We start from the raw sequence: 24746 nt of genomic DNA, 5'->3' as shown, positions 1-24746 counted from the left end.
CCGAGCCTCAGGCTTCAGGAAGCCCATGGGCCTTGTGCGTTCTGCATGCCCCGCCTGAACAAGGGCAAAGGGTGGGTTTCGCCAGAGAGAAAGACGACCCAAGTCAGGGAGGGAGGCAATCGCTAGGCAACCCGGAGTTTGTTTCCCAGGTAACGGGATGCATGCACTGATGCTGTGGATGGACACGTTGCAGCAATGGCCCCTCAGCCTCTCCAGATGCCTGCCTGGTGCCCACTGTTTTCCCGTGTGATGCCTTTTTAATTAACTGCTTGGATCTCTAGTTGTGATCATGAACTTTACAAATGTTGTCTGGTTAACCCTCCTGAGAGCACCCCCCCCCCACCCCCGGAGTGAAGTTGGGGTGTTCTTCACCCAGTGGGAGGGACAGCCTGGGCCAAGTGAGCACGTTTACCCACGAGGTCCTCCAGGGGCCCAGCCTTGGGCTTCGTAGGAGGTGCTGGGGGCGAGGTGAAGCTGGAGGAAGAGAATGGGTCCTTTCAGGCTTGCTTGTCTCGCCATCTTACCTCTCAGGGTGGGTGTGGACCCCACGTTGGCACCGGCTGCCCCCCACCTTCAACTGTCTCCTCCAGTGACGTGCTTTCCACCTTGTGCTCCTTCCTCGTCTGCTAACAGGACCGCGGTGCTGTCTCAAGGGTGAGGGGAGGGTGTGGGACGCCAGGTGACATCCCTGCTCCCCACTTCTCCCTCTGCGGGGTGTCCAGGGGTCCTGTCTGCAGATGTCACTCTTGGTCTTTGGGGTATGTTCTCCCCATCTGCACACAGCACCTCGGCTCTCATGGACCTTTCCATTGGGGCAAAGCAGGATGCTCGTGGGGTGCGCACCAGCCCCCCCAACAAGCAGCTGGCCTCAGTGCTGTGGACTGGGGACCCTGTCCCCACTTGGCAACTCAGCTTCCCTTGGCCGCCCCTCTTGGGGGATCCGGGTTCCGAGGAGGCAGTAGGGGTCTGGCTGCCACTTGAGGGCTGGGAGGGACCTTGATCACTCGTGAGCCCCAGCCCAGTGCTGCCCAGAGGTAGCCTGCTGCCCCCAACCACCCCGGCTGGTTCTTCCCAGGCCAGAACAAAAGGCTTTTCTCTGCTCGAGTTCAAAGAGACACTTGTCCCCCAAGGCTGCAGCTGTGGCGTGGGAGAGCTGTCCGGGACATGTCCAGGTCGTGCAGGCGCTGTGGGGCCGGGTCCTGAGCCCTGGCGGCCGACGGAGGAGGGGACTCATCCATGGCTATCTCATGGCGGCTGCGAGGGGAGCCCTTTCTGGTGGTTCTGGGCTGGGAGACCGAGGCCCCACGTGTGAGCGTGTCAGCAGCTCCTGCTTTGGCCTTCGGGAGCCTGAGTGAGCCCAGTGCTGAAGAAGATAAAGAGATTCTGTGCTCTGCCTGGCCCTGGTGCAATGGCCATCATCAGAGTTTATCTGAACATCTGAGAACCTCAGATGTGTGGAAGGCTGTCTTGTGACCTGTGATGCCAGCTGACTTGCACTATGGTCCTTCGAGAAGATTCATTCGTCAAGTCCCCGGTAGGCCACCACACACACACACACCTCAGCACTCACACACATACACGCATGCTTGTGATTTGGTAAGAAAACAGGAGTGGCCCTGTCCTGGCCACCGGGTGCTGCAATTCCTCGTGGTGATTTAACATAGTGAAAGGTGCTCAGTCATGTCCAACTCTTTGCAACCCCATGGAATTCTCCAGGTCAGAGCACAGGAGTGGGTAGCCTTTTCCTTCTCCAGGGGATCTTCTCAACCCAGGAATCAAACCAGGGTCTCTTGCATTGCAGGCAGATTCTTTACCAACTGAGCTATCAGGGAAGCCCAGGAAGGTGATTGAACATGGGGGCCAAAAATCCAAGACCTTGCAGTGTGAATGTGAAGGGAATGGCTTGGTCACAGAGGATGAGGTGCCCTGGGCTGATGTGTGTGCCCAGTGATGGGTCCCCACAGTGGAGGGCAGAGCAGTCCTCCATCATTTGGGTTGGAGGCACGGTGCCACTGGAGAATGTGGACTTAGGCAGCGTGCGGGCAGGCCCGCCCCCTCGCCAGCTGTGAGGTCCAGCATCCTTGGTCTCCGTTGGAAGCATCAGCACATGAAAACAGCTCTGGCTGGTCTAGGTAGCTGACTTGCACTGTGGTCCTTTGAAAAGATTCCTTTTGTCAAATCCCCAGCAGGCCTCCTGCGCCCCCACCACACACACTCCTTGTCCACCACCTCAGACTGGCCTACACACACACACACACACCCTCCCTCCCTCCCTCCCTCCCTCCCTCCCTCCCTCCCTCCCTCCCTCTCTCTCTCTCTCTCTCTCTCTCTCTCTCTCACACACACACTCTCACACTCTCACACTGTCATATACACATACCCCTTCTCCACCACCTTACCTGACCGCTTCTCCCCAAGCCCAGTGAGAGGGCGCATGTCTCCCACGGGTTTCCTCCAGGAAGCTCTTGCAGGATGCTGTTGAGTCGCTCAGTCGAGTCCAAGTCTTTGTGACCCCATGGACCGCAGCACGCCAGGCTCCTCTGTGCTCCACTGTCTCCCAGAGTTTGTTCAGGTCCATGTCCATTGAGTCGTTGATGCTATCTAACCATCCTGTCCTCTGTTGCCCCCTTCTCCTCCTGCCTTCAATCTTTCCCAACATCAGGGTCTTTGCTAATGAGTTGGCTCTTCGCATCAGGTGGCCAAAGGATTAGACCTTCAGCTTCATCCCACAGGATGCTGACACCCTAACGTGTCCCTCGTTTCATTTCAGCACATGCCACGCGTGTTTAGAAGGGCAGCGTGGCCTGGCAGGGACAACGAGGTACGGCAGAGGGGCCGAGTGAAGTCTGCTCTACCTCCAGGAGCCGTGGGCTAGACCCCCTCGGATGTCCTGAAGGTCTCTGGGTCTTAGAGGTTTAGGGGCAGCCGGGCAGCCCTGAGGCTGTGTCCCTGGTGGCAGCAGCTGATGTGGGCTTGACCTGATTTCACATGGCGATAGGACTGGCCACACGCGGCCCCGTGGAGGGGCATCTTAGCTCCTCTGCCAAAATGAGCTGCACAGATGCTCCTTCTGTCTCCTGTGCTGGTCCCAGAATCCTCCCAGGAGGGAGGCACGTGGATGCTGGAGTGGGGGCACCTCCGTGGGTGCCCCCCACCACAGCTGGGGGAGCCCCGGCCACTTGGCACACACACCCTGTCCCCTCGCTCCTCCCAGGCATCCGCCCCCAGATCATGAACGGCCCCCTGCACCCCCGCCCCCTGGTGGCGCTGCTCGACGGCAGAGACTGCACGGTGGAGATGCCCATCCTGAAGGACTTGGCCACCGTGGCCTTCTGCGACGCACAGTCCACCCAGGAGATCCACGAGAAGGTGGGCCCCGCCCCGCCCTGCCCGCCCGGCTGGGGTCGCCCCCTAGGTCAGGTGGCAGCAGCTGGCACTCAGCGAGCACCCCTGCCAGGCCCCCTTCTTTCTACCCTGGTCTCTGCTGGCTAGTGCCTTGCCCCTCCTCCCTGAGCCTGCCCCCTGCCCCCATTCCCTGGCATCACCCAGAGTCACCACCAGGCCCCCAGAGCCCCACCAGGGCCCTCTCCCCTAGGGGGACGCTGTGGACACCCAGGCCGCATCCTCACCAGTCATCTTCCTGCCGGAATTCAAGGGTGATGGGGGCCTCCAGCCGTGCTCTGCTCGCCCCTTCACAGGTTTTAAACGAGGCAGTCGGCGCCATGATGTATCACACCATCACGCTCACCAGGGAGGACCTGGAGAAGTTCAAGGCCCTGAGGGTGATCGTGCGGATAGGCAGCGGCTACGACAATGTCGACATCAAAGCTGCGGGGGAACTCGGTAAGTGCCCGTCTGTGCCCGTCTGTGCCTGCCGAGTGCCCAGTGGAGCAGACGAGGCTGGAACTGAGACAGCGCCCTGCTGGCTCCGGGCGGGAGGGTGGTGGCTGGTTTCAGAGGGAATCTAGCCAACCAGACACACCTCCTTGCTGAGGGCAGAGGCCCCATCAAGGGGCCTAGGGGCTGTGCTAGGCTGTCTCATTTGGGAAGGACATGAGCCAGACGAAGCCACAAGCCCTCCGCTGCAGAGGGGACTCTGTGAGTGGCCGCAGCCTTGTGCCGGCCAGCCAGGACCCACCAACCTGAGGTTACTCTTGCCGAGCGTACAACTTGATGTTCCTGGGGTGGGGGGTGCCCTTTTCTGGGTCTCCTCCAGTCCTGGGGTGGCGCCATCTCCCCAGGGCAGCTGTCCACACAGGAACCTTCCCAGGTCAGGGCAGTGCAGGGGGACCACTTCCCAGCGTCCCCCCGCCCGCCCAGCAGATGGGCACCTGAAAGTGGGGCTCCTGGCTGCTTTCCAGACCCCTGGCTGCACACTCCCTGAGGGAGGGCGTTGGCATGGCGGCCTGGCACCTGATGTGGGCACTAAGCGTGTTGGAGTGTTGGCAGAGATTCAAGGGCCCAATTTGAACATTCTTTGGCATTGCCCTTCTTTGGGATTGGAATGAAAACTGACCTTTTCAGGTCCTATGGCCACTGCTGAGGTCTCCAGATGTGCTGGCATAGTGCAGCACTCTGAACAGCCTCATCTTTCAGGATTTGAAATGGCTCAGCTGGAATTCCATCACCTCCACTGCCGTCATCACCACCACCAAGGGGCCCAAGCTTTGACCACAGGGGTCCCCAGGCTGCCCTGCTGTCTTTGGAGGGGCCAGGGAGGTCCCGCTGGACAAGCCCCTCTGAAGTCAGCGTCCTTGCTGTCTTGAAGCATGCCAGCCCGGCACCTAGTGCGCAGGTTGTGATCTGCCTGGTGCTCTGCGACCATGAGGCTGAGGCAGGCACCTCCCAGTGGCCGGGAACCCAGGCCTCTGAGCCCCTGCCTGCTCCAGCAATAGGCAGGAGGGTACACGCGGTGCCCGGCTCCGTCAGCTCAGCGTCACACCTGCATGTGACCACCTATGCATGTGGGACCTGATGGTTCTGGCCACCTGCCGCAGCCCACTGACAGCCACCTGCTGCCTCTCCACCTGGGCGCACCAGGTGGGCTGCAGCTCCTCGCTGAGGTCCCCTGCGTGCATCGGGGCTGCACCCAGTTCCTGAGCCACAGGAGCTTTATGGGCACAAGCAGGAAGCAGGGGGAAACCTGGCCCCATTGGGGCCTGTTCTGAGTGGTGCTGAGTCTGGTTTGATTCTTCCTGAGGGCACCAGCCTGTTGTGCAATCTGGCAGGCGGTCTGGGAGTTCGGGCCCCAGCAGGTCGGGCTTGCTGCCCAGGTGACCCCCGAGGAAAAAGCAGGAGGTGGTCCCTGCCCCATGGGTTCTGCTCTTCCCCTCGCCCATCCCGAGTGGGGTGCCTCGTGGCAGGTGGCTCAGAAGATCGATCTTGGTTTTTTTCTGGGTGCCCCCTGGCCAGTCTCCAGCATCTCAACCCCTTTCCCCACGGCTCACTTGACCCCGTCCAAGAGAAGGCTCATGACGGGTCTGGCCGAGGGGGCTCCCATATCCATCGAGTCACTCTCAGTCCCTCTTTGTCTCCACAGAGAAGCTTGGGGAAGACTTGCGCCTCCAGAAGCATGTCTAATGTAAACTAAAATTTTCCATTTTCCCCTGGCGCCAGAAGAATGTTTTTGTTTGAAAACAAACGTTCTTTGTGCTCTGGATGGAGCTGAGATCCCAAGTTCAAGCAGCGACTGAGAAAGTGGGGCCCGGCTCCCCGAGGGCTCTGCACCCTTCCCTCCGCCCCGCCCCCCCTTCCCGTCTCCACGGTGTGGCCCCTCGCCACGGTGTGGCCCCTCGCGGCGCAGCCACCCGCACGTGTATGCCATCAGGCTTCCTTGCCTGGACCCGGCCATTCCTCTGGGGCGGGGCCGGGCTGGATGGGGGAGGTGCCTGCCGTCTATGCAGTTGCAGGGGCTGTGCCCGAGTGGGGCCCCACAGCCCTTACCCCAACCCCTACCGCGGAGGCCAGCCCGAGGCCTGCGATGTCGAGTTGGAGGATGTAAACTGCGTGTCCGCGGAGGCCTTTTCACTGACCCCGCTCCGATATGACAAGAGCTCAGCTTCAGGGTCATCTGCTGGGCTGTCGGAAAAGGGGCATTGTCAAATGTGGAATCTGCGGAAGGAGCCTGGGCCGCCATCCAGCCGTCCTTTGTCTCCACGTGCCCTTCGCCGCTTGTTCGGTCAGCTGACCTGTAATGAGAATGGAAAAGCAGGTGGCCCAGGTCTTCCCCTCCGGATGATGCCCCGGGTTCCTGGCGTGTGTTGCTAGGAGGGCAGCTCCCCTCCAGCGCGCCCTAGGGCCTGGGCAGGTAGAGGGCATATAGCCCCAAGGTCCAGGAAGGAGCAGGATGAGGCGGACAGTGGGTAGCAAGAACCCGTGCCTAGACCGAGCACCGTCTCTCTGAGCCTTTCTGGCAAGCTTGCTGATCTGGTGTCCATTCTGGCCCAGGTCAGCAGATGAGAGCAGAGAGCAAAAGCAGCTCTTCCTCGGGCGGGGGGGGGGGGGGTCGCTGAGACCCTGGAGCTCAGGGCGGCCCTCTTGGGGTGATGACATAGAAGGGGGTGGTCCACGGAATGGGTCCTGTGTCCTATCTCTGCAGGACAGCTGCAGGTGCCCTGTGCCCCCACCCCTGACCGGGAGACAGGAAGGCAGAGGCCCGACGCTGCAGCCCTGGTGTGTTTCCCGGGTTCCTGTGCCTGGGGTTCAGGGCGGACCTTTGCAGCCGGGCCGCCACGTGGGGCAGCTTGAGGAGCTGTCCCTCCCTCGTCTGACAAATACTCTCCTCCTCCCGCCAGTGAGGAGGGTCAGTGCCCAGGCCCTTCCCACAGGAGACCTGGGGCAGGTCTCCCCGAAGGCCTCCCGGTGCTGGCAGACTCTGGCCTTCGTCTCTGCTCCTCACGCAGACCCTGAGGGCTCATTCTTCCACAGCTGCTCTCAGCCCTGCAGTGCTTTGAAAAAGCCGGGTGGGCACCTGTCCCTCGATCTTCTTTCCAACCCAAGTGGGAGAGGGGTTGGGGTCTGCAGGACAAAGGTGAGATTGGACTACAGATGCATCCTGTCCTAGCCCACGGGCCTTGAAGGTGTTTGTTTCTAATTCTGTCTTGCCTTTAAAAAAAACAAAACAAAACCCAGTAACAACACGTTCATGACTTTAGACTCTTAGAATACAATTTTCAACAAAAGGCCAGTCTCCATGACCCCCAGCCCCACCTCGAGAGCAGGATCCAGTTCGTGTATGGCAAGGAACCTCTGGGTCCCCAGGCCCCGCGGCCTGTCAGGAGTGGGCCCTGCTCGCTGCCTTCCTGCCACTGGACGTGGGTGGTGGTCAGAGCTGGCTCGCCACTCACTTCGCAGAGACGTGGGTCTAGAAACACTGGATTGGGGGGACGTGGGGTCAGTGAGGGGCTGAGTGGCGGTGAGCCCAGCCCTGGACAGCAATCCTCCTGGCATGGCCGTGGGGCTGGAGACCCCCAGGCCACAGAGACCCTGACCCGCGGGGACGACACGCGCTGAGTGGCTTGTACCGGCCAACGCTGCCGCCCTGGGTGGCCTGGAAGCCCTGGCACTTCCCCAGGGAACGCGGGGCCCTGATCCCCGCGCCTGGCCTTCTGCCTTCCCAGGGATCGCCGTGTGCAACATCCCATCCGCGGCTGTGGAGGAGACAGCGGACTCCACCATCTGCCACATCCTTAACCTGTACCGGAGGAACACCTGGCTGTACCAGGCGCTGCGGGAAGGCACGCGGGTGCAGAGCGTCGAGCAAATCCGGGAGGTCGCCTCGGGGGCCGCGCGCATCCGCGGGGAGACGCTGGGCCTCATCGGCTTCGGTAAGTGCGCCCCGCCCACCGCCCAGGGAGGGGCTGCCGCAGGGACCCTCGGAGAGGCGGAGGCCTGGCCCTGGAACTCAGGCTTCACCGCAGCTGGAGGAGGACCTCTTGGGCCAGAGGAGGGCCGTGGCTGCGAGGCTTGGGAGGTCAGAGGTCAAAGCTGGCTAGGGAGCTGACCCCCAGGGAAGATGGGGGCAGCTTCTGGAAGACCCCGCCTGGTGGGTGTGGGGAAGGGAGGCGGCGGCAGGAGGGTGTCCCTAGGGAGGGGTCGTGCTCCCTGACCGCCCCCAAGGGCAGAGGGTGAAGGGCAGTGGTCCGCTTGACGACTGGTGCCCGGGTGGAAATCTGGGCAGCAGGCTGGGCTGAGCACCCGGAGGTGACAGGCAGGGGTGGGTGCAAGGAGTCTCTGAAGGATTTCGAGCCAGAGGGTCAGATCATCAGCTTGGAAAACTCACTAGGGGAAACATGAGACCCAGCTCCCGCTGGCCGCTCTGGGTGGGCCTGGGGAGGGTTAGCCCAGTGGGGAGCTTGGGGGTGGCACACACTGGGTGGAGAGAAGCTGGACTGCCAGGCTGTAGGCAACACAGGGGCCCGAGTCAAACAGGAGGGGGCTCTTGCTTGCTGCTGCGTGTCAGTCCTGCTCCTTCCAGTTCTGTGACCTTGAGGAAAGGTCAAGAACTATCTCAAGGACCTTCCAACTCTCTCTGCCTCAGTCTCCCCATCTGTACACTGGGGATGAGTGATACACAGCGGCTGCCCCTTAGAACTCAGAGAAGACATGAGAAGCCCGTGGGGTCAGTCCTGACTGCAGGGCTTGGCTTCCAGAAGGTTCCCCCAAGCTGTCCCTCAGCCCTGAGCTTGGAGCTCTGTCCCTGAATAACAGGACCGCTGAGATGGCCATGGTGCCAGCTTCAACAGGTAGAGGGAGCGTCTTCCAGGAACGCACATCTTTCCCGCACATCTTTCTTGAGTCTTAAGACCCCAGGTGTCAGGAGTGATCATACTCTCGGAGGTAAACTTGTTACAAGAGTCCAGCTTCGTTTTTTCTTGAGTGGAAGGTAGAAAAGGACTAAGAAATGCTGGCGCCGAGCCGCAGCACCCTCTGCTGGTGCCGCAGGGCTTCCTGCTGCTCCAGGAGGTGGGCCTTGGAGCTGGTTCTTAGACCATCGTGCATTCTTGCCCCGGGTGGGCCCTGGCCGTGCGAGTTGCCCAGCCACATGGAAGAGCACTCGTTTCCATGGCTTCTGCCTCCAGGCATCACAGCAGGTTCTTAGAGGGGTCGTTTCTTGCGCTGTATCCTTCCCCATCCGCCTTCTGAAAGCCAGTCCTGTGATGCCAGCCTGCCTGCTCCAGGCTGTACACCAAGCCCCCCCCAGCCCCACCCCGGTCACGGTGCCCCATACACACTCAGTTTCTCCCTGCTGCCTCTGCTGGTCTCTCTGTAGCTTCCCAGAACTGCAGGCGGACCCAAGACAGGAGGGGGCTCGGTCGTGGGCAGCCTTGCCCCATGCTGCCCGCCATCCGGGGCTGGAGGCACCCACTTGCCTAAGACTCTGCCCGGCTGCAGCAGCGGGCCCCTGAGTGTGGAGCGGGTGCCGCTAAACCCAGTTCATGCCACCACGTGGGGCCCTGGACCGGCCGGCCCGAGCTCAACCCCAGCCCGGGCTGGCCTGAGGACGGTGCTCAAGGCCAGCCTCCAGGTTGGGGACGAGCATGAAAGTCTGAAGGGAAAGCCTGCCATCGGTGACAGCATGTGTACACACACCACACACACACGCATACGCGTGCCAAGACAGTTGGGATCTCCTTTCTGAGACTGGGTTTGACCTGCAAGTTGCGAACAAGCATGAAAACATGAAGGGAGACTCTGCCATCGGTGGCAGTGTGCACACACACACTAAGGCCAAGGCAGCTGGGCTCTCCTCGCTGGGTTTTGACCAAGTCAGTAAGAGAATTCAGCATCGGGTACTGTACAGTTTAGTCAGGAAAACCCCATGGTGGAAAGGTGAGGGTCTATGAATTTGAGAGCCGCAGAGCCGTGAGACATAACGTTGAAACTGGTGGCTCAGGCCCTGGAGCCACCACCCAGACCCCATCTCCCCTCAGAGCGTCAGGACATGGGGCGTGGGGGGGGGGGGAAGGCTGAGGACCCCCGAAGCAGAGTTGGGGGTGTTCTGGTATTGGCTGTGAGCTCCCAGCACCCGCGTGGTGGGGCCGTGTCCCACATCTCAGACTCATTAGAGGAGGGTCTTTGGGTCGCCCTTGTTCCCGGCCCATCTGTCATTCCAGCTCCTCTGCTGCGTGTGGCTGTAGCTCTTGCTTCACGGTGTGTGAAGTGGTGACCCTGGGCACGGCTGACATGAGTATCCTGGTGACCCCTGCAGCTGTCCCTCCTGAAGGGCCTTATGAAACCTCCAAAGCACAGCTGCTGTTACCTGTGCTGCCTGTTGAGATGACGTTTCCACTGGAGGGGGGGCCGGTCTGCCACCCCCTGCCCTCTGATGGGCTTCCTGTCCCCTTACCCCTCCTGCACAGTGGAGCAGTGGTCTTCCCACCAGGATTTATTCTGTGCTGTCCCCGAACCAGCCCCTTCAAACATCATTCACACCATTCTGTGTTCCAGCGGAAAACCGCTCTGGAAAGTAAAGTGCTCCATCCCTGGGGGTCGGTGGGGGGTCAGGGAAGCCTTTGCGTCCTGTCGGGTGATGTCGCTGACTTGCCAGAGTGCCTGGTCCATGCTCCACACAAACTCAGAGCCCCCCCCAGACCGGTTACCCGTGGCAGTGAGTGCTCAGGCCAGAGTGCAGCAGTCAGTTTACCCCCTTCATGAGCAAACAAACCTAGTGGTAATTACATAAGAGAACAGTCCTGGTTCAACACTGAGAGCAATGACGAGGTGAAGCTCAGCTTAAGAAAGCTGCTGTGTAAGCAAACAGGAGGGGAAAGATAAATACGAAGGGGAGAGAATGCTGGTGGTTGGGACGTAGGAGACAGACACGTGGAGGCCACTAGATTGTTCTCTCTGGTTATGTTTGAAAATGTGTGCAACAATGACTGTTGAAAAAAAGCAACATCTGATAGTAAGTACACTTGATAAGCATTGGATTGCTCACCCAGGGAGCTGGCCCGGCTTCTGCCCAAGTGATCCAGGAAGGAAGAAGTGCTGGAGTGGCATTGCCAAACCTTGAGTGTGCAGTTCCTCCAGCAGGCACAGCCACCCCAGGTTCCCAGTCCCAGAAATAATAATGCAAGCAGCAGAGGTGGGGCACACCCTGCAAGGCCCCCCAGCCTGGTGACAAGGAGCGGCAGGAGGGGCCGGCCTCACTCACCGGGACGCTCTCTTTCCGCACAGGTCGCACGGGGCAGGCGGTTGCCGTTCGAGCCAAGGCCTTTGGATTCAGCGTCCTATTTTATGACCCCTACTTGCAGGATGGGACGGAGCGGTCCCTGGGCGTGCAGAGGGTCTATACCCTGCAGGACTTACTGTACCAGAGCGACTGCGTCTCCCTGCACTGCAATCTCAACGAACATAACCACCACCTCATCAATGACTTCACTATAAAGCAGGTAAATGGAAACACACACTGGAGAAGAACTCTCCAAATGAAAGGGGAAATGGGAAATGTCCGTGGACCCACCAACCTCCACTGCAGCCCCACTTTTCTCCTGAAACCTCAGTACCGGCACCTCCTGAGGGGGCAGCATCTGCTCACCAGCTTCTCTCCCACCCCGCCCCCCCTACCCCCCCCAGATGAGGCAAGGCGCCTTCCTAGTGAATGCAGCCCGCGGCGGACTGGTGGATGAGAAAGCCTTAGCCCAAGCCCTCAAAGAAGGCAGGATACGAGGGGCGGCCCTCGACGTGCACGAGTCGGAGCCTTTCAGGTTGGTTTGGGGAGACTGTGGTGATGTTTGCAGCTGGAGCTCAGGACTCAGAGGGACTTGTAGGCCCCAGGTCCTCACCCAACTCCTCACTGTGAACTTGGGACAGCTGCCCAGACAGGTCCTGGGGAGGTGGCTTTAACCAGAGGCTGAAAGACTCCATTCTTCTAAGGGCTGTGCTATATTCTCACTAAGGGTAAAACAGCCAGAAGTTCCCCGAAAGATCACCAGAAAGGGGGCAGGCAGAAAAACAGTGAAGGAGAGCAGGCTGTGTCCACAGCCCGACCATCCCGGTGAGAGGCAGGCCAGCCAATCCTCCGGAGAACTGTTTCCTCTTCCTGAGTACTCCTGACATTGTAATTACAGAGCAGTCGTATGAGTGGGTTCTGAAAAGTCCCAACCCCCTAGCACACACACTGCAGAATCTGTTTTATCTGCGTCAGCTAACATCCCACATGGCCAAGAGCTCCCGTTTGACCAGTCGGACGGGGAGTGACGTGCAGTCGTCTCATTTCCTGTGTTTGTACATTCACCCAGCTTTGCTCAGGGTCCTTTGAAAGATGCACCGAATCTCATCTGTACTCCCCACACAGCCTGGTACAGTGAGCAAGCCTCACTGGAGATGCGGGAGGCAGCCGCCACTGAGATCCGCCGGGCCATCACAGGTGAGCAGGCCTTGCCGTGGGCAGCAGTTGCTTTTAGGGGTCAAGTTGAAGAAATGTGAGTGAATTGGGCCATGCTGCTTTCAGAGGAAACCAATCCCCTTTTGTATTAGCCAACGTGAAGTTTTGCGGACCTGGAGGAGCCGCCCTTGTTAGGCTGAGAGACCCATGTGGCTCAGGCCTGAAACGGGTCGTATCTTGGGAAATTATGAGCCAGCCCTTCCTATTAACGAGTAAGAGACTTGGGGAAACTTCCCTGGAGGCTTAGTCGTTGGGGCTCTGCCTTCCAGTTCAGGGCGTGCGGGTCTGATCCCTGCTCGAGAGCGAAGATTCCCACATGCCGTGTGGCCAGAATACCAAAACATACACAGTATTGTACCAAGACTTTTAAAATGGCCCAAAAGTAGAGAGACTAGCACGGTAGCTGTTCCCCCAAAACAGCTACGTATGATATTTAACTTCACTGATTAATTTCAATCGTCTTATTCCAGGTCGCATCCCAGAGAGCTTAAGAAACTGTGTGAACAAGGAATTCTTTGTCACAACAGCTCCCTGGTCAGTAATAGATCAGCAAGCAATTCATCCAGAGCTCAATGGTGCCACATACAGGTAAGGAGAGGAATGGCCAGGGCCCTGCTCCCCAGGGGTGGCGGTGAGCACAAAGCCAACGGGAGCACTGGCGGGAAATCCAGGCCCGTCCCCTCATCCCTGGTTTCGGTGGAGCAAATTTTAAGTTTTGGGGCAGAGCCAAGAATTGAAATTTCTATTTTAAAGGATACAGACGTTGAACCACTGTGCCAGGATGTGATTAAATATTTAGTGCGTGTAACAGGACCTCTACATGAAAGCTCTGCTTGCCCAGAGCAGAAGCTATTTCTTCCCAGGTCCCATGGCTTTATTTACATTTCACAGGTTCTATTAAAGTTCCGCTTGTGATTCATCCTCATAAGCATTTTCAAGCCGCACTTGAGCGCAGCCCGATTGGATTCCCCTGTACCCTTTAAGAGTCGAATCCTAATTATTCCTCTAGACACAGCAAGGCTCCTTGGCCTTTAGGAAAACTGCTTGTGCTGGAGGGGCTTGCAGCTCACAGGGATCCTGTCCGTCAAGAGTCCCCTTGGGTGGTCCCTGACCAGAGTCACTGTCACAGGCTACAGGATGAGGGGTAGCATAGCTTTCAGAGGGAAACACTCGCTGCTTTACCACAACTGTGAAGGGCTGGGTACCTCAGATGGATTCTAAAGCCCCTGCCTCGTAAGTATGTTCTGTCCTCAAAAACTGAATGTACCGAGTCACGTTTGTGCACTGTGAACACACACAGAGCCATCCCTGTGCCCGCAGTGTAAGAGGAACCCATGTCCGGCCGCCCTGCAAGTATCTTCAGGGGTCAGGCCTCCAGCCCATCGCCAGCTCACCATCTCCCCTGCTGCCCTTCCGCGTCTGTTACAGGAGCACATAACCAACCAGTGTAGGAAGTCACGCTTAGGAAGCGCACTTCATGCTGTTAGTGAAGTGGAAATCGCTCAGTCGTGTCCGACTCTTTGCGACCCAGGCCAGAATACTGGAGTGAGTGGCCTTTCCCTTGTCCGGGGGATCTTCCCAACTCAGAGATCGAACCCAGGTCTCCCGCACTACAGGCAGATTCTCTACCAGCTTATCCACAAGGGAAGCCCATGCTGGTAGGATTCCATAAAAAAGGCAGAGCCAAGAGGTCGGCAACTTCCTGACCCCGAACTTAACCAGCCCTTTCTCATGTGCTCCTCAGATACCCGCCAGGCATCGTGGGCGTGGCTCCGGGAGGACTTCCTGCTGCCATGGAAGGAATCATCCCCGGAGGCATCCCGGTGACCCACAACCTCCCCACAGTGGCACATCCCTCCCAAGCTCCCTCTCCCAACCAGCCCACGAAACACGGGGACAATCGAGAGCACCCCAACGAGCAATAGCAGCGAGTGATGAAAGGTAATCATTCAGATACACCTGGGACCAAGAGACAGTGAAAAATGAACTAAGAGAAAAGGAATTTGACAGTCTTTTTAACTGATTCTGGACATATATGCATCATTGACGTTGCAGTGTTACAGCTACAAAAGAGCTAGAAGCCGAGAAGTGGGAAAACTGAAGATGTCGTCTGCTTGCAGAAGCGCTGAGAGAGACTAGGACGTGATTTATTAACGACCAACTTCTGTTATTGTGTGTTAAGTTTTTCATCTGTGCATCAAATCACAAAGAATAAATATAGATCTTTTTCCTTTATCAGTCCCTTGGGCACAGGAGGTCCTGAACACCTTGCTCTAGAATGTTGCATCAAGAGTTCCAAACATCAAAATAAAATATTAAAGAGGAAATCCCCACCCTATGACTCTAGTCCCTTCGGTCCACGGGGCTGGTTACCTCTTTTACTACAAAATGGGGAGAACGCGGTCTGCCTGTGTTAGACACCGCGAGCACGGGATTGAAGACAGCACAGGCTCCTGTACAGAGAATTCTCCCACCTGAACTGCATACTGAGCGGGCAAGTTGGTTGTGAGTTCAGTGAAACCCTCTGATGATGCAAAAAAAGAAAAAAGTATTAAGTTTCACAAGCTGTTTGTACTCAAATATATTTTCTCAGTTTCAGATCCTCAGCTATTTTATTGAGTGGAAAGTCTTGAACTGAAAGGGTTCAAGAAGAATAATGTTGCATTTCCTTATGTCTCAGGAAACACTTTTTATGGTAACTTGTCAGATTGTCTATGAACAAACCCACTTTTTTAGACATTGATAAAGTCTTCTTTTCTTCACGTGATATTTTATACAGGAACACTTCAGGTGTGTTATTAGATGTGACTGATTTTAACAAATCCTATTAGATTTGTATCAACTAGTTACATGTTATATTCATAGTCTTTTGTGAATCATCGCCTTTTTTGTTTAAAAGATGGCCTATTTTGAGCCTTTGTATAGGTACATTCCTGTTTTTGTGACAAAAAAAAAAAACCTTTAAAACTGTCCCAAACAGAAAAATAATGGCTATCAGAAATGTTTTGTTTTAGTGTGAGTTACCGTTACTGTATCTGTTTATTGTAAAGGTGGACATTTAGCGTTCAGTGCAGTTTTCAATAAAAAGTAATAAAAACTTCTGTTAAGCTTTGAAATTCAAGCACATCTCACTAATGTAAAAGAAGTTCTCTCGAGATGTTAACTGCATTTTCAATTAGCCCATTTCTTTCCCAACTCTTGTTATTCCCAGGTTCAAAGATAAACAATACTTTCCTACCTATTTCATAACCAGACTCAAGAATGCTGATAATTACTTCATGTATGTCCATTCTTAAGATGAAATGGGTGGGTTAGAACTAAGTCAATTCAACAAACAAAACTGGTTAAGTTTTAGTTTTGATTTTAATTTACCCAAAAGTAAAATTTCCTGACCCGAGCATTAATACAGGAAGGGAGGTGAATCTCAAAAAATTGTTTGTAAATGATATTTACAAAGAAATGTTGCAAAATAACTAACATCAGTCATTTCCATGTGTTAAGAACTTTCAGTTGATTTAATGAGTCTTCCTTTCTTAAACAGCATTAAATCCCTTCTGTAAATGCTAGTTAAGTCCAACAAGTCCAGATATCAAACACTTTTACAACTGCCCCGCCTCCTTCCATTAAAAAAAAAAGTCATGGCAACTGAAAACATCAACCTCCTCACTCATTTTAAGGTGGTGGTCCCATCCCAACTCTCCCGTGAAAAATTACATTACCACCACCTGACATGGATCGAGGTGGAGCGCATGGTTACTGACCTCTATCATCACTCTGGGGAGTGGGGCGGCGGTTCACTGTCGTCTCCATAACCACTTGTCAAACGGGTAATCAGTGACATCTGCACGGCAAGGAGACCCCGACCGCCTGTGTGCAGCAGTGTTCCCTTAACACAGACTAGTCTGCCACAGGATAAGCCTAGGAGCCAAAAACATGAAAAGGCAGGCCCACACCCTGCCTTTTAATTTGGCCAGAAACCACTGCACTGAATTCTCCCGAGAAGAGGAACCATAAAGTCAAGTCCATACGGTTCAGGTAGTACCGTCCAGAGTCAACCAAAAGACACTGAGTTATCTGTCACCCTGCCACATGGCATCTGAGAAAGGACTGCAAATTCTGTCTTGGGAACGATAGTTATGGCTGTTTGATAGTTCAAGAGCTTAACATGGCATTGACTCATCAAAATGTTAGCCTTACCAGCCAATCTGCTGTGAAAACCATTTAAAGCTCCACCCACTTCTTTCCCACAGGGAAGAATGCTGTACCTGCTAAGCTTGATGTGGCCAGGGTCATATCACTCAGCAGACACAGCACAAAGAGGCTGAAGACCGAGCAGCAGCTTCCTAAACAGCACTGGCTACCCTAGAGACCCTGGCACAGGTGCTTCTCCTTCAAACCTTTCTCTTTGGCTTCTTCAACTGGCTTAACCGCAACTAGAACGGGTTGTCTAGCCACTACAGAATTCTTCCTACATATGAAGAAAAGTACATAGGGATGCTATGCTAAGTAGTCAGAATGGCAGCCTTCTAAATCCTTGCTTAATTACTGTCCAAAACGAATGCAAACCAGAGGGTCAATTTTGTAAGAAAACATCAGCCCCTTGAAACAGTAACATACCAATATTATATCAAAATTCATTTATATGGAATCCAATTGCAAGTATTCTTCCCACAAGTTTTAGCATGCAGCAGCAGCGATCCTTTCACCCTGGGAATGCCTTTCAGGGAGGGAAGAAAGAACTAAAGAGATGACATCTCATAGGTATTTTACTATTTTTAGTATTTCAGCATCAAATCTGAGGTTGTGCACATTTCAATACCATCTAAATAGAACTTAAAAGAAAACAAGAAGCAAATATTTAAAGGTTTTCACAGCCTTTTTATCAAAGGGAAACAGTGTGTGTATGTGTGTTTTAAATTCCTTGCCACATCAATAGTCTACAAAGTGCTTATCAGGACACTAAGTCTTTTTGTGCTCCTGAGATAGATCTGAAATTTTTACCCAGTATTGAATGTATACCTGAAGTGGTCAAATAATACTTTTATAGGAAGTTTTTCTACCTAAGATTATAGTTATAACTTTAAATAAGAATGGCCACAATTAACCAACATGCAAAAATTCTCAGACTACTCACTGAGAAATTCATTATACAATGCATTTAACCACCTTACTGCATTCTTAAAATCTTTATTCTATTCTGAACGGAAATTCGCAATTAGCCCAAGCAAAGGCATGCCTTTCTAACACAATTTGCTTAAAGCAGAGTTGATGATAAAGAATCCAAAGACCCTCCGAACGGCAACCTGGGAGTCTGATGTCCACAGAGGCAAGGGAGCAGACTTTTCACATAATTCATTCAGTTCGAGTGGGCTGGCTCCCCAACCACTGCCCTAATGTACATCCACGGGGTAACTCACAGGGAGACTGCTGCCCAGAGTCTGGTGGAGGAAGCCTCAGTTTAAGAGCATTCTTCCAAACAAATAAATACCTAAATACTGAAAGGCGGCTTATCAGAAACTGAAAAAGACAAGAGAAACCAAAACCCTTTTCAAAACAAGGGAACAGTGTCTACATGAAGTTCACTCAATAAAAAATTCTGACTTTTCTTACAGTTTGTTCCTTGAAGATTTGATTTTATTGGGCACAACAGGAACTAAATTACTAATAAAAAATAAAAGCTTGTTTTTATTTTTATGTTTTGCTATGGATAATTTGTACAAAAAGTTTCCAAATCTCTAACGAGCTCTAGTGAGACAGAATGTAAAATGGATCTTTTCAGATGGTAGAATGCCAGGTTCTACTTTAAAAAGAATTATCTCAAAGGAACAAAGAGTGACCTGCCATGTGCTTTTGGAGGTGCCCATGCTGGAAAAACTTCTCAATAATATGAAGATGCTGGTACAACTTTTCCTATTACACAACTTCTTACACAACCACATGCGTTACATTTATAGACAGATTTACAATCTGAAAGGAAAAAAGTTCTGTCTTAATAAAATTAGTTTTTTGTTTCCTTTTTACAAACTGTAGTCCAAAGTTCTCTGTCTCCTCATGCAGCAGACACATCGTCTCTGTTGGGTATGGATCAGAAAAAACCCTTCCAAGCAGATCCTGCCAGGTTCGCTTCATTCCATGCCGTGCGCTCTGTTTGGAGCAACACACTCATGTGCGGTCCCGCACAGAGCTGATACCTTGGTCTTCTGTTCTTGGATTTTTTTTTTCATTCATCTTCATCATCTTCGTCTTCCTCTCCATCAGATAGGGATGTACAAGGCCGGATCTGTCGGTAGCGGTCAAGCCATTTTTCTACCATTTGCGTGACCAGGGGGTGATTTCGCCGCCGAGAGCTCTTCTGCATGGCCACGAGAACGCCGCCCTCAGTCACGCAGCAGTCCAGCCACTCCCTGAGCAGTTTTTCTTGCTGTTCCTCATTACCTAGCTTTTAGAGGAATGTGAATGAAGAGAAGGAAAAATAATATGACAGATCAGAGACCTCACAGGAAAGGGCCAGAGCAACGAAGAGTTTCAGCCTAGGTTCCACTCTCATCAATTCTAGTTTAAAACCCTATGGGTAAACAGGAAAAAATATCAACTTGAAAATTCACAGACAAACCTAGAGGGAAGAACAGCCTAATGATAAGTCCCTTTGTTTGATATAATGGCAAAAAGCAAGTGTTATCCAATACATTGATTCTGGCAAAGAAAAGACTAGAAAGGAAAGTCGCAGCTTCAAAAAGAACAAGGTAAGTTTGCTCCGAAAGTTATGTATAGGGTGAAGTTACAAAAATTATCTATGAATTTTTTCTTAATGTTATGCTTATAAAAGTTTTATAATAATTACTATTAAATAAAAGGCCAATACTTTTTATAAGAAAACGGGTTTGCTGCGAGTATTCTTTCATACCTTCTCATCACTTCCCTGCGGCTACAGGGAGCTCCTGCTTGCTGCTCCCACCGCTGCCCAGGCACCTAGTCTCACCTGAGGGGCCAGTGCGCCTCTTCTACGCAAACTGGCTGCTGGCTCCCCAGCTCACCCAGAGTAAAAGTCAGAAAGATTGAAAAGACTGCCTACGGCCAGCCCGCAGCCTCAGCCTCCTCTCCGCCCCACCCAGTCCCACAAGCCACGCTGGCCTTCCAGTTCCCTCTGCTACAACTCTCCTCCCCCAGTTTCTGCAAGACTCCTTCCTCTTGAAGTCTCGATTCAGGCGCCAGCTCCTCAGTGACACCTTACCTTACCCTCCCAGTTCAGTCACCGAAACCCTGCACCCCCATCCCTCCCTCTCCCCTCAGCCCATCTTTTTACTTCTCCACCTTAGCACTCATCACTGCCTGAGGGCATGGACTTTCCTCCTCACCGCTCTATCTCCACACAACACCTCCTACACAGCTGTTCTGAAAGGGCAAACTTCAGTCTGACTAGCATCTACAGAAAGTGACAAACTGTGACCAAACTCAAAACCCTAAGTGGTGGTGCAGATACCAGCACCTCTGAGAGACCCAAGGCCAGGCTCTGGCACACCGCTGCCACTTTAAGCAGTTAGTGCAAGAAACCGGCGTCTTACCTCCTGAGCAGAAAGGAAGTGCACGTGGAGTAGCTTCCTCTCACTGTCAACCAGAGGCAGAAACGTGATGGTGACGTCGTCATCGGTGTTCAGGTTAGCACCAGCACCTCGGTTACCATAGCCATCATTTTCCATGGCAACCAAAGCAGAGAAGTGGCCCCTTGTATAGCCCAGAGCAATCGGACTTTTCCAACAAAAACTCTGTTCCCACAACAAAGGCAAATACACACCTGGAGAGAGGGAAGAAAATCACAATGGGATTTTCAGGATGTGACTGCAATGTGCCTTAAAATAATAAACAAGAAAGTTCCAAAATACTAATGATAATGGTTTACCTTGAAACCGAGTATATCCTAAAGTTTCTCCCCGAAAACTTTTATAATATTTTACTCCATAAACTATAATTGGTCGTCTAAGAATATGTGCAAGTACAAAAATGTGAGTCTGCTCCAAACTTGCTCCAGGCTGTACAGAACAAAACAAAAGAAAAAATTGCTCTTTAAAGCATCCACTACCACCCTGGAAAACTGATATGTACAACAAAATGCTGCTCTCCTTCAGCACACTATCTCCATTCATTAAAAAAAACAATACATGGTACTACTACTGTCAAGCTAAAGAATGATTCCTCAAATAGCAAAGTCCAATAAAAGAAATCTGCAAAGCTTACATACAGATGTCCTTCGCTATCCAAAACTCAAGAACTAAACAGATTTGGTTAAATATTGATCTGAGGAATAAGGGGTTAAGACAACAAAGGAAGTTTTATTTATATAATTGCCTTCTGGTTAAGGTCCTCATGGAAGTACTACTTACAACAGGGTCCTCCCGAAGTGAAAAGATGCGCTTGACTGTCTCACAGGAATACAGCTTGCAAATGGCCACATCACCTAACACAAGAATACTCAACTGGTCTCCTTCCCTCAGCAGCAAATCCGGCAGCATCTTTACAGCAGGTACATGTCTCAGACGTGTACCCTGCCCAAAGGGTGAACCCTGCCCAAAGGGCCCAAAGACAGAGGGACTTCCCTCACACTGTACTAATGAATTACGGTGTTTTCTGCAAAGAAAAGAAGTGATTTGTTGTGCATATACATGAACTTTACAGTTCAGTATATTAATGAAGTGAAAGTTGCTCAGTCGTGTCCAATTCTTTGCGACCCCACGGACTGTATAGTCCATGGAATTCTCCAGGCCAGAATACTGGAGTGGGTAGCCTTTCCCTTCTCCAGGGGATCTTCCCAACCCAGGGATCAAACCCAGGTCTCCCACATTGCAGGCGGATTCTGTACCAGCTGAGCCACAAGGGAAGCCCAAGAATACTGGAGTGGGTAGCCTATCCCTTCTCCAGCGGATCTTCCCAACCCAGGAATCGAACTGGGGTCTCCGGCACTGCAGGCGGATTCTTTACCGAGCTAAGAGGGAAGTATATTAATAACACTTCACAAAACTAGCATGTGTCTTGACAGACAACTCGACATGTCTACACAAGGTCATTCCCAATCACTTCTGTCCACGGGACCTTCTCCTTGGCCTACCTCACGTGGACACAGCATCAACCAGGGAGCCCTACGAAGACCACAGCTTGATCCTCAGGGACCTGACAGCGCACCACCAGCACAGGAGTGCCCATTATCAGTGTGTGATCTTGGACATGGAACAGGAGCTAACCCACAGGTGGGTAAAGCAGGCGTAAAGCCCCCCTTTTTTTTTTTAATTTTTATTTTAATATAGTTTATTTACAATGTTGTGCTAGTTTCTGCAGTAAAGTGAAACCATTTATAGATAGACATACATCCGCTCTTTCTTAGATTCTTTTCCTATAAAGATCATTACAGAGTTCCCTGTGCTATACAATAGGTCTTTAGTTATCAATTTTATATGTAGCAGTGCATGTATGTCAATCCCCCAAAGCGACCTCTCCGTGAGGACAACATAACTGAAGAGCAATCTGAGGATATATTTAAGAGGTTAAATCACCAAGTAAAACGTTCATTCTGACAGTTTTCTAGTCACTTAACACAGAAACATACTGCCCTCCCTGTTCGACAGTGAGGCCTATGGTCACAGAGCCGATCAGCAGTCAGTGGAACCCGAGTCACCTGATGCCAAGTCCCCAACTCGCCTCTGTACCACTCTGCTCCAACGTGTTCTCACTGCAAACCAAGGCATGCAGAGCCGCTGCCTCACTTTTTTCAGAGAAGCAACATGCCTGGAAGCATTCTTACCTGACTAGCAAGAGACAGTATAAATGCCCAGTCTTCTTGCCACTGTTCTTCTCTCAAGGAAAAATGTAAACCAAAGCTCTGAGAATACCAGGACTCCCAATCTTTCCAACGTGTATAAAACCTAAAAAGCAACACAGTCAAAAAGAAGCCTTTCTATAAACAGTTATTTAATGTTCTAATCATTTATTTAATGTAGTCTTTAAGCACTTCATATGCAGAGACTTAATAATTCATTTTACCTGGCTTGAAGTAAATTTTTCAAATTAAAGATGCCCCCATTCTGCTAGCAGACTTCTTTTTTTGCTAGCAGACATTTTTCAACATATCTTCAGACATAATCTGATTGACCACCCACCAAACTTTCATCCGAACTTCAAACACTAATGACAAGAAGAACAGCTGATTCCAACTGTCTACTACTGGTTTACAAATGAAAAAGAAAAACACTCAAAATCATCTGAGAGTTTGGATAAAATCAAAGACACTTTACTCCATTAATGAACAGTATCCACTACTTGGTCACAGATTTAGAAATAGCCCATGTGTTTACGAGAATATCAAAATCAATTCCTTGAGATTTCATTACATAAAATTATTTGAATATCACATGATAATAAAAAAAAATGCAACTACAAAAATAATCCCCTCTTCATGCTTAATACCTCTCTAAATACTTCAGCCTAATAAATTATGAAGATTAAAACTCAAACTAGGCCACTGGTAGACTGAATTACTAAAACTAAACATTCTTTTTCTTTATAACATCAAGTGTACAATTAAATAAGGCCAGATATAATTACATTGAAAACTGTGATCCACTGTCTTACAAACAAACCAGCAAAGGCCTCTGAAGACAGGTTAACCAGTAACAGATTACAAACAGTTAACCAGTTTGTAACATTACAATCCTCTCACATGTAATGAACTATCAATCCCCAATACCTCTATGTACTTCAATTCTAGGTGAAAGAATCAAAAGATTAGAAAACATTCTCTCACATTTGTTGAAAAGTTAAGGTATTAAATATCTTAGTGTCATGTGTTTCTTTAACTTAATGCAGGGTTTTGTAAAAAGTAACTTAATGTTATTTTAGATTTAAAATAGAATGTTACAGAGGCTTAACTCTTGATTAGGAAAAAACTTTTTTTCTATTTATAGTAACCACAGGTTTTCTCTTTATAATTCAGGAATGTAAGTTTCAATGCCAAATGTTTAAAAATAAAATATGGATATCCCTCTTAAAATACCTAAGATATACAGAAATATATTTTAATGCACAAATGACAAAATACATTGTTTTGATATCAGTTTGGCAGAATTATTCTGAAACAGAAAGTTATTACAAACTGAAAGATGTATGTGGTAATAAATTTCTTGGTTAGTACCTAAAATCATTTTAATACCGAGACAGCTAAATTTGCCAGGAATCAAATGATGACTGCACTCAAAACTAAAGAAGACTGCAGAATAAAGGGGTTCAAAAATATATTTAAAAATCACACCCACCACACAAAGACCTGAACTGTCAATCTACCTGGCTCAGTCAAGGACACAAATCCGAACAAGCGACTAAGTGAGACAGCAATACAAGTTTGGCTTAACATTCAAAAGTCAATTTCAGGACGATAAGACTTAACACTCTATCTGGTAATACTCCCGAAATTAATCTCCACTTTCAGTGCAATTTCTATCAAAACCCCAGGGGGCTTTTCTGCAGAAGCTAGAACCTAAAATTTACCTAGAAGTCCAAAGGGAACAGCAAAGAGAATCTGAAGAAAAGAAGGATAAAGTTGGAAGACTTAAGATTCCTGATTTCAAAACCTACCACAAAGCTATAATCATCAAGATAATCTAACACTGGCATAAAGAGAGACATATAGATCAACAGGAAAAACCAAGAGTCCAGAAACAAACCTTTATTTTATGAAAATATTTTTCAACAAAAGTACCAAGTACTTGAGTGAAAAAAATAAAATAAATTTAAAAACTGCAAATAACTATAATAAATATGTTAAGGGCTCTCTAATGGAAAAAGACAGCATGCAAGAGCAGATGGGCAATTTAAACAGAGATGGAAATCCTAAGACAGAACCAAAATGAAATTCCAGAGAGCAAAATCACTAACAGAAATGAAAGTATTTTTGACAGCTTTATTAGTAGACTGGACTTGGCTAAAGAAAGAACCTCTTAAAGATACATCAATACAAAACTTCAAATCTAAAAAGAAAAGATAACATGGACAAAAAGAAGAATAACTGTGGGACAACTCAAAAAGGTACAACATATAACATTACAGACAGTAAAGAGGGAGAAAAAAAGGAACAAAAAGAAATACTTGAAACAGTAAGGACTGAGAATTTCACCAAATTAATGTCAGACACCACACCACAGATTCAGGAAGCTCAGAGAAAACCAAGAAGGAAAATCGCCAGAAAAACCCCACCTAGGCATATCATATTCAAACGACAGAAAATTAAAGAAAAAAGTCCTGAAAGAAGACAGAGTATAAAAAACCCCTACCTACAGAAAAATAAAAGAATTATAACCAACTTCTCGGAAACCATGCA

At 50.9% G+C, this 24746-nt stretch overlaps 2 protein-coding genes across 3 annotated transcripts in view; one reads left to right on the top strand and one right to left on the bottom strand.

Annotated features, from left to right (window-relative positions):
• The window catches only part of CTBP2 (C-terminal binding protein 2), a 47863-nt gene extending 32434 nt beyond the window's left edge, over positions 1-15429 (top strand). For both annotated transcript variants that reach the window (XM_068961443.1, XM_068961442.1), the window contains exons 2-9: positions 3215-3369; positions 3699-3843; positions 7620-7826; positions 11179-11393; positions 11578-11708; positions 12243-12370; positions 12859-12976; positions 14133-15429. In XM_068961443.1, coding sequence (XP_068817544.1) covers positions 3215-3369; positions 3699-3843; positions 7620-7826; positions 11179-11393; positions 11578-11708; positions 12243-12370; positions 12859-12976; positions 14133-14313 — 1280 coding nt within the window. In that variant the 3' untranslated portion in view covers positions 14314-15429. The remainder of the gene's footprint in view (positions 1-3214; positions 3370-3698; positions 3844-7619; positions 7827-11178; positions 11394-11577; positions 11709-12242; positions 12371-12858; positions 12977-14132) is intronic.
• A 492-nt stretch (positions 15430-15921) lies between these two features.
• ZRANB1 (zinc finger RANBP2-type containing 1) overlaps positions 15922-24746 on the bottom strand; it is a 71226-nt gene continuing 62401 nt past the window's right edge. The window contains exons 7-10 of the mRNA XM_068961269.1: positions 22179-22299; positions 20286-20415; positions 19951-20180; positions 15922-18827 (exon numbers count right to left, since the gene is read on the bottom strand). Coding sequence (XP_068817370.1) covers positions 18609-18827; positions 19951-20180; positions 20286-20415; positions 22179-22299 — 700 coding nt within the window. The 3' untranslated portion in view covers positions 15922-18608. The remainder of the gene's footprint in view (positions 18828-19950; positions 20181-20285; positions 20416-22178; positions 22300-24746) is intronic.

This window comes from Capricornis sumatraensis, chromosome 23 (genome assembly GCF_032405125.1).
Source record: "Capricornis sumatraensis isolate serow.1 chromosome 23, serow.2, whole genome shotgun sequence".
NCBI lineage: Eukaryota > Metazoa > Chordata > Mammalia > Artiodactyla > Bovidae > Capricornis > Capricornis sumatraensis.
This window is presented reverse-complemented; position numbering and strand designations above follow the sequence as displayed.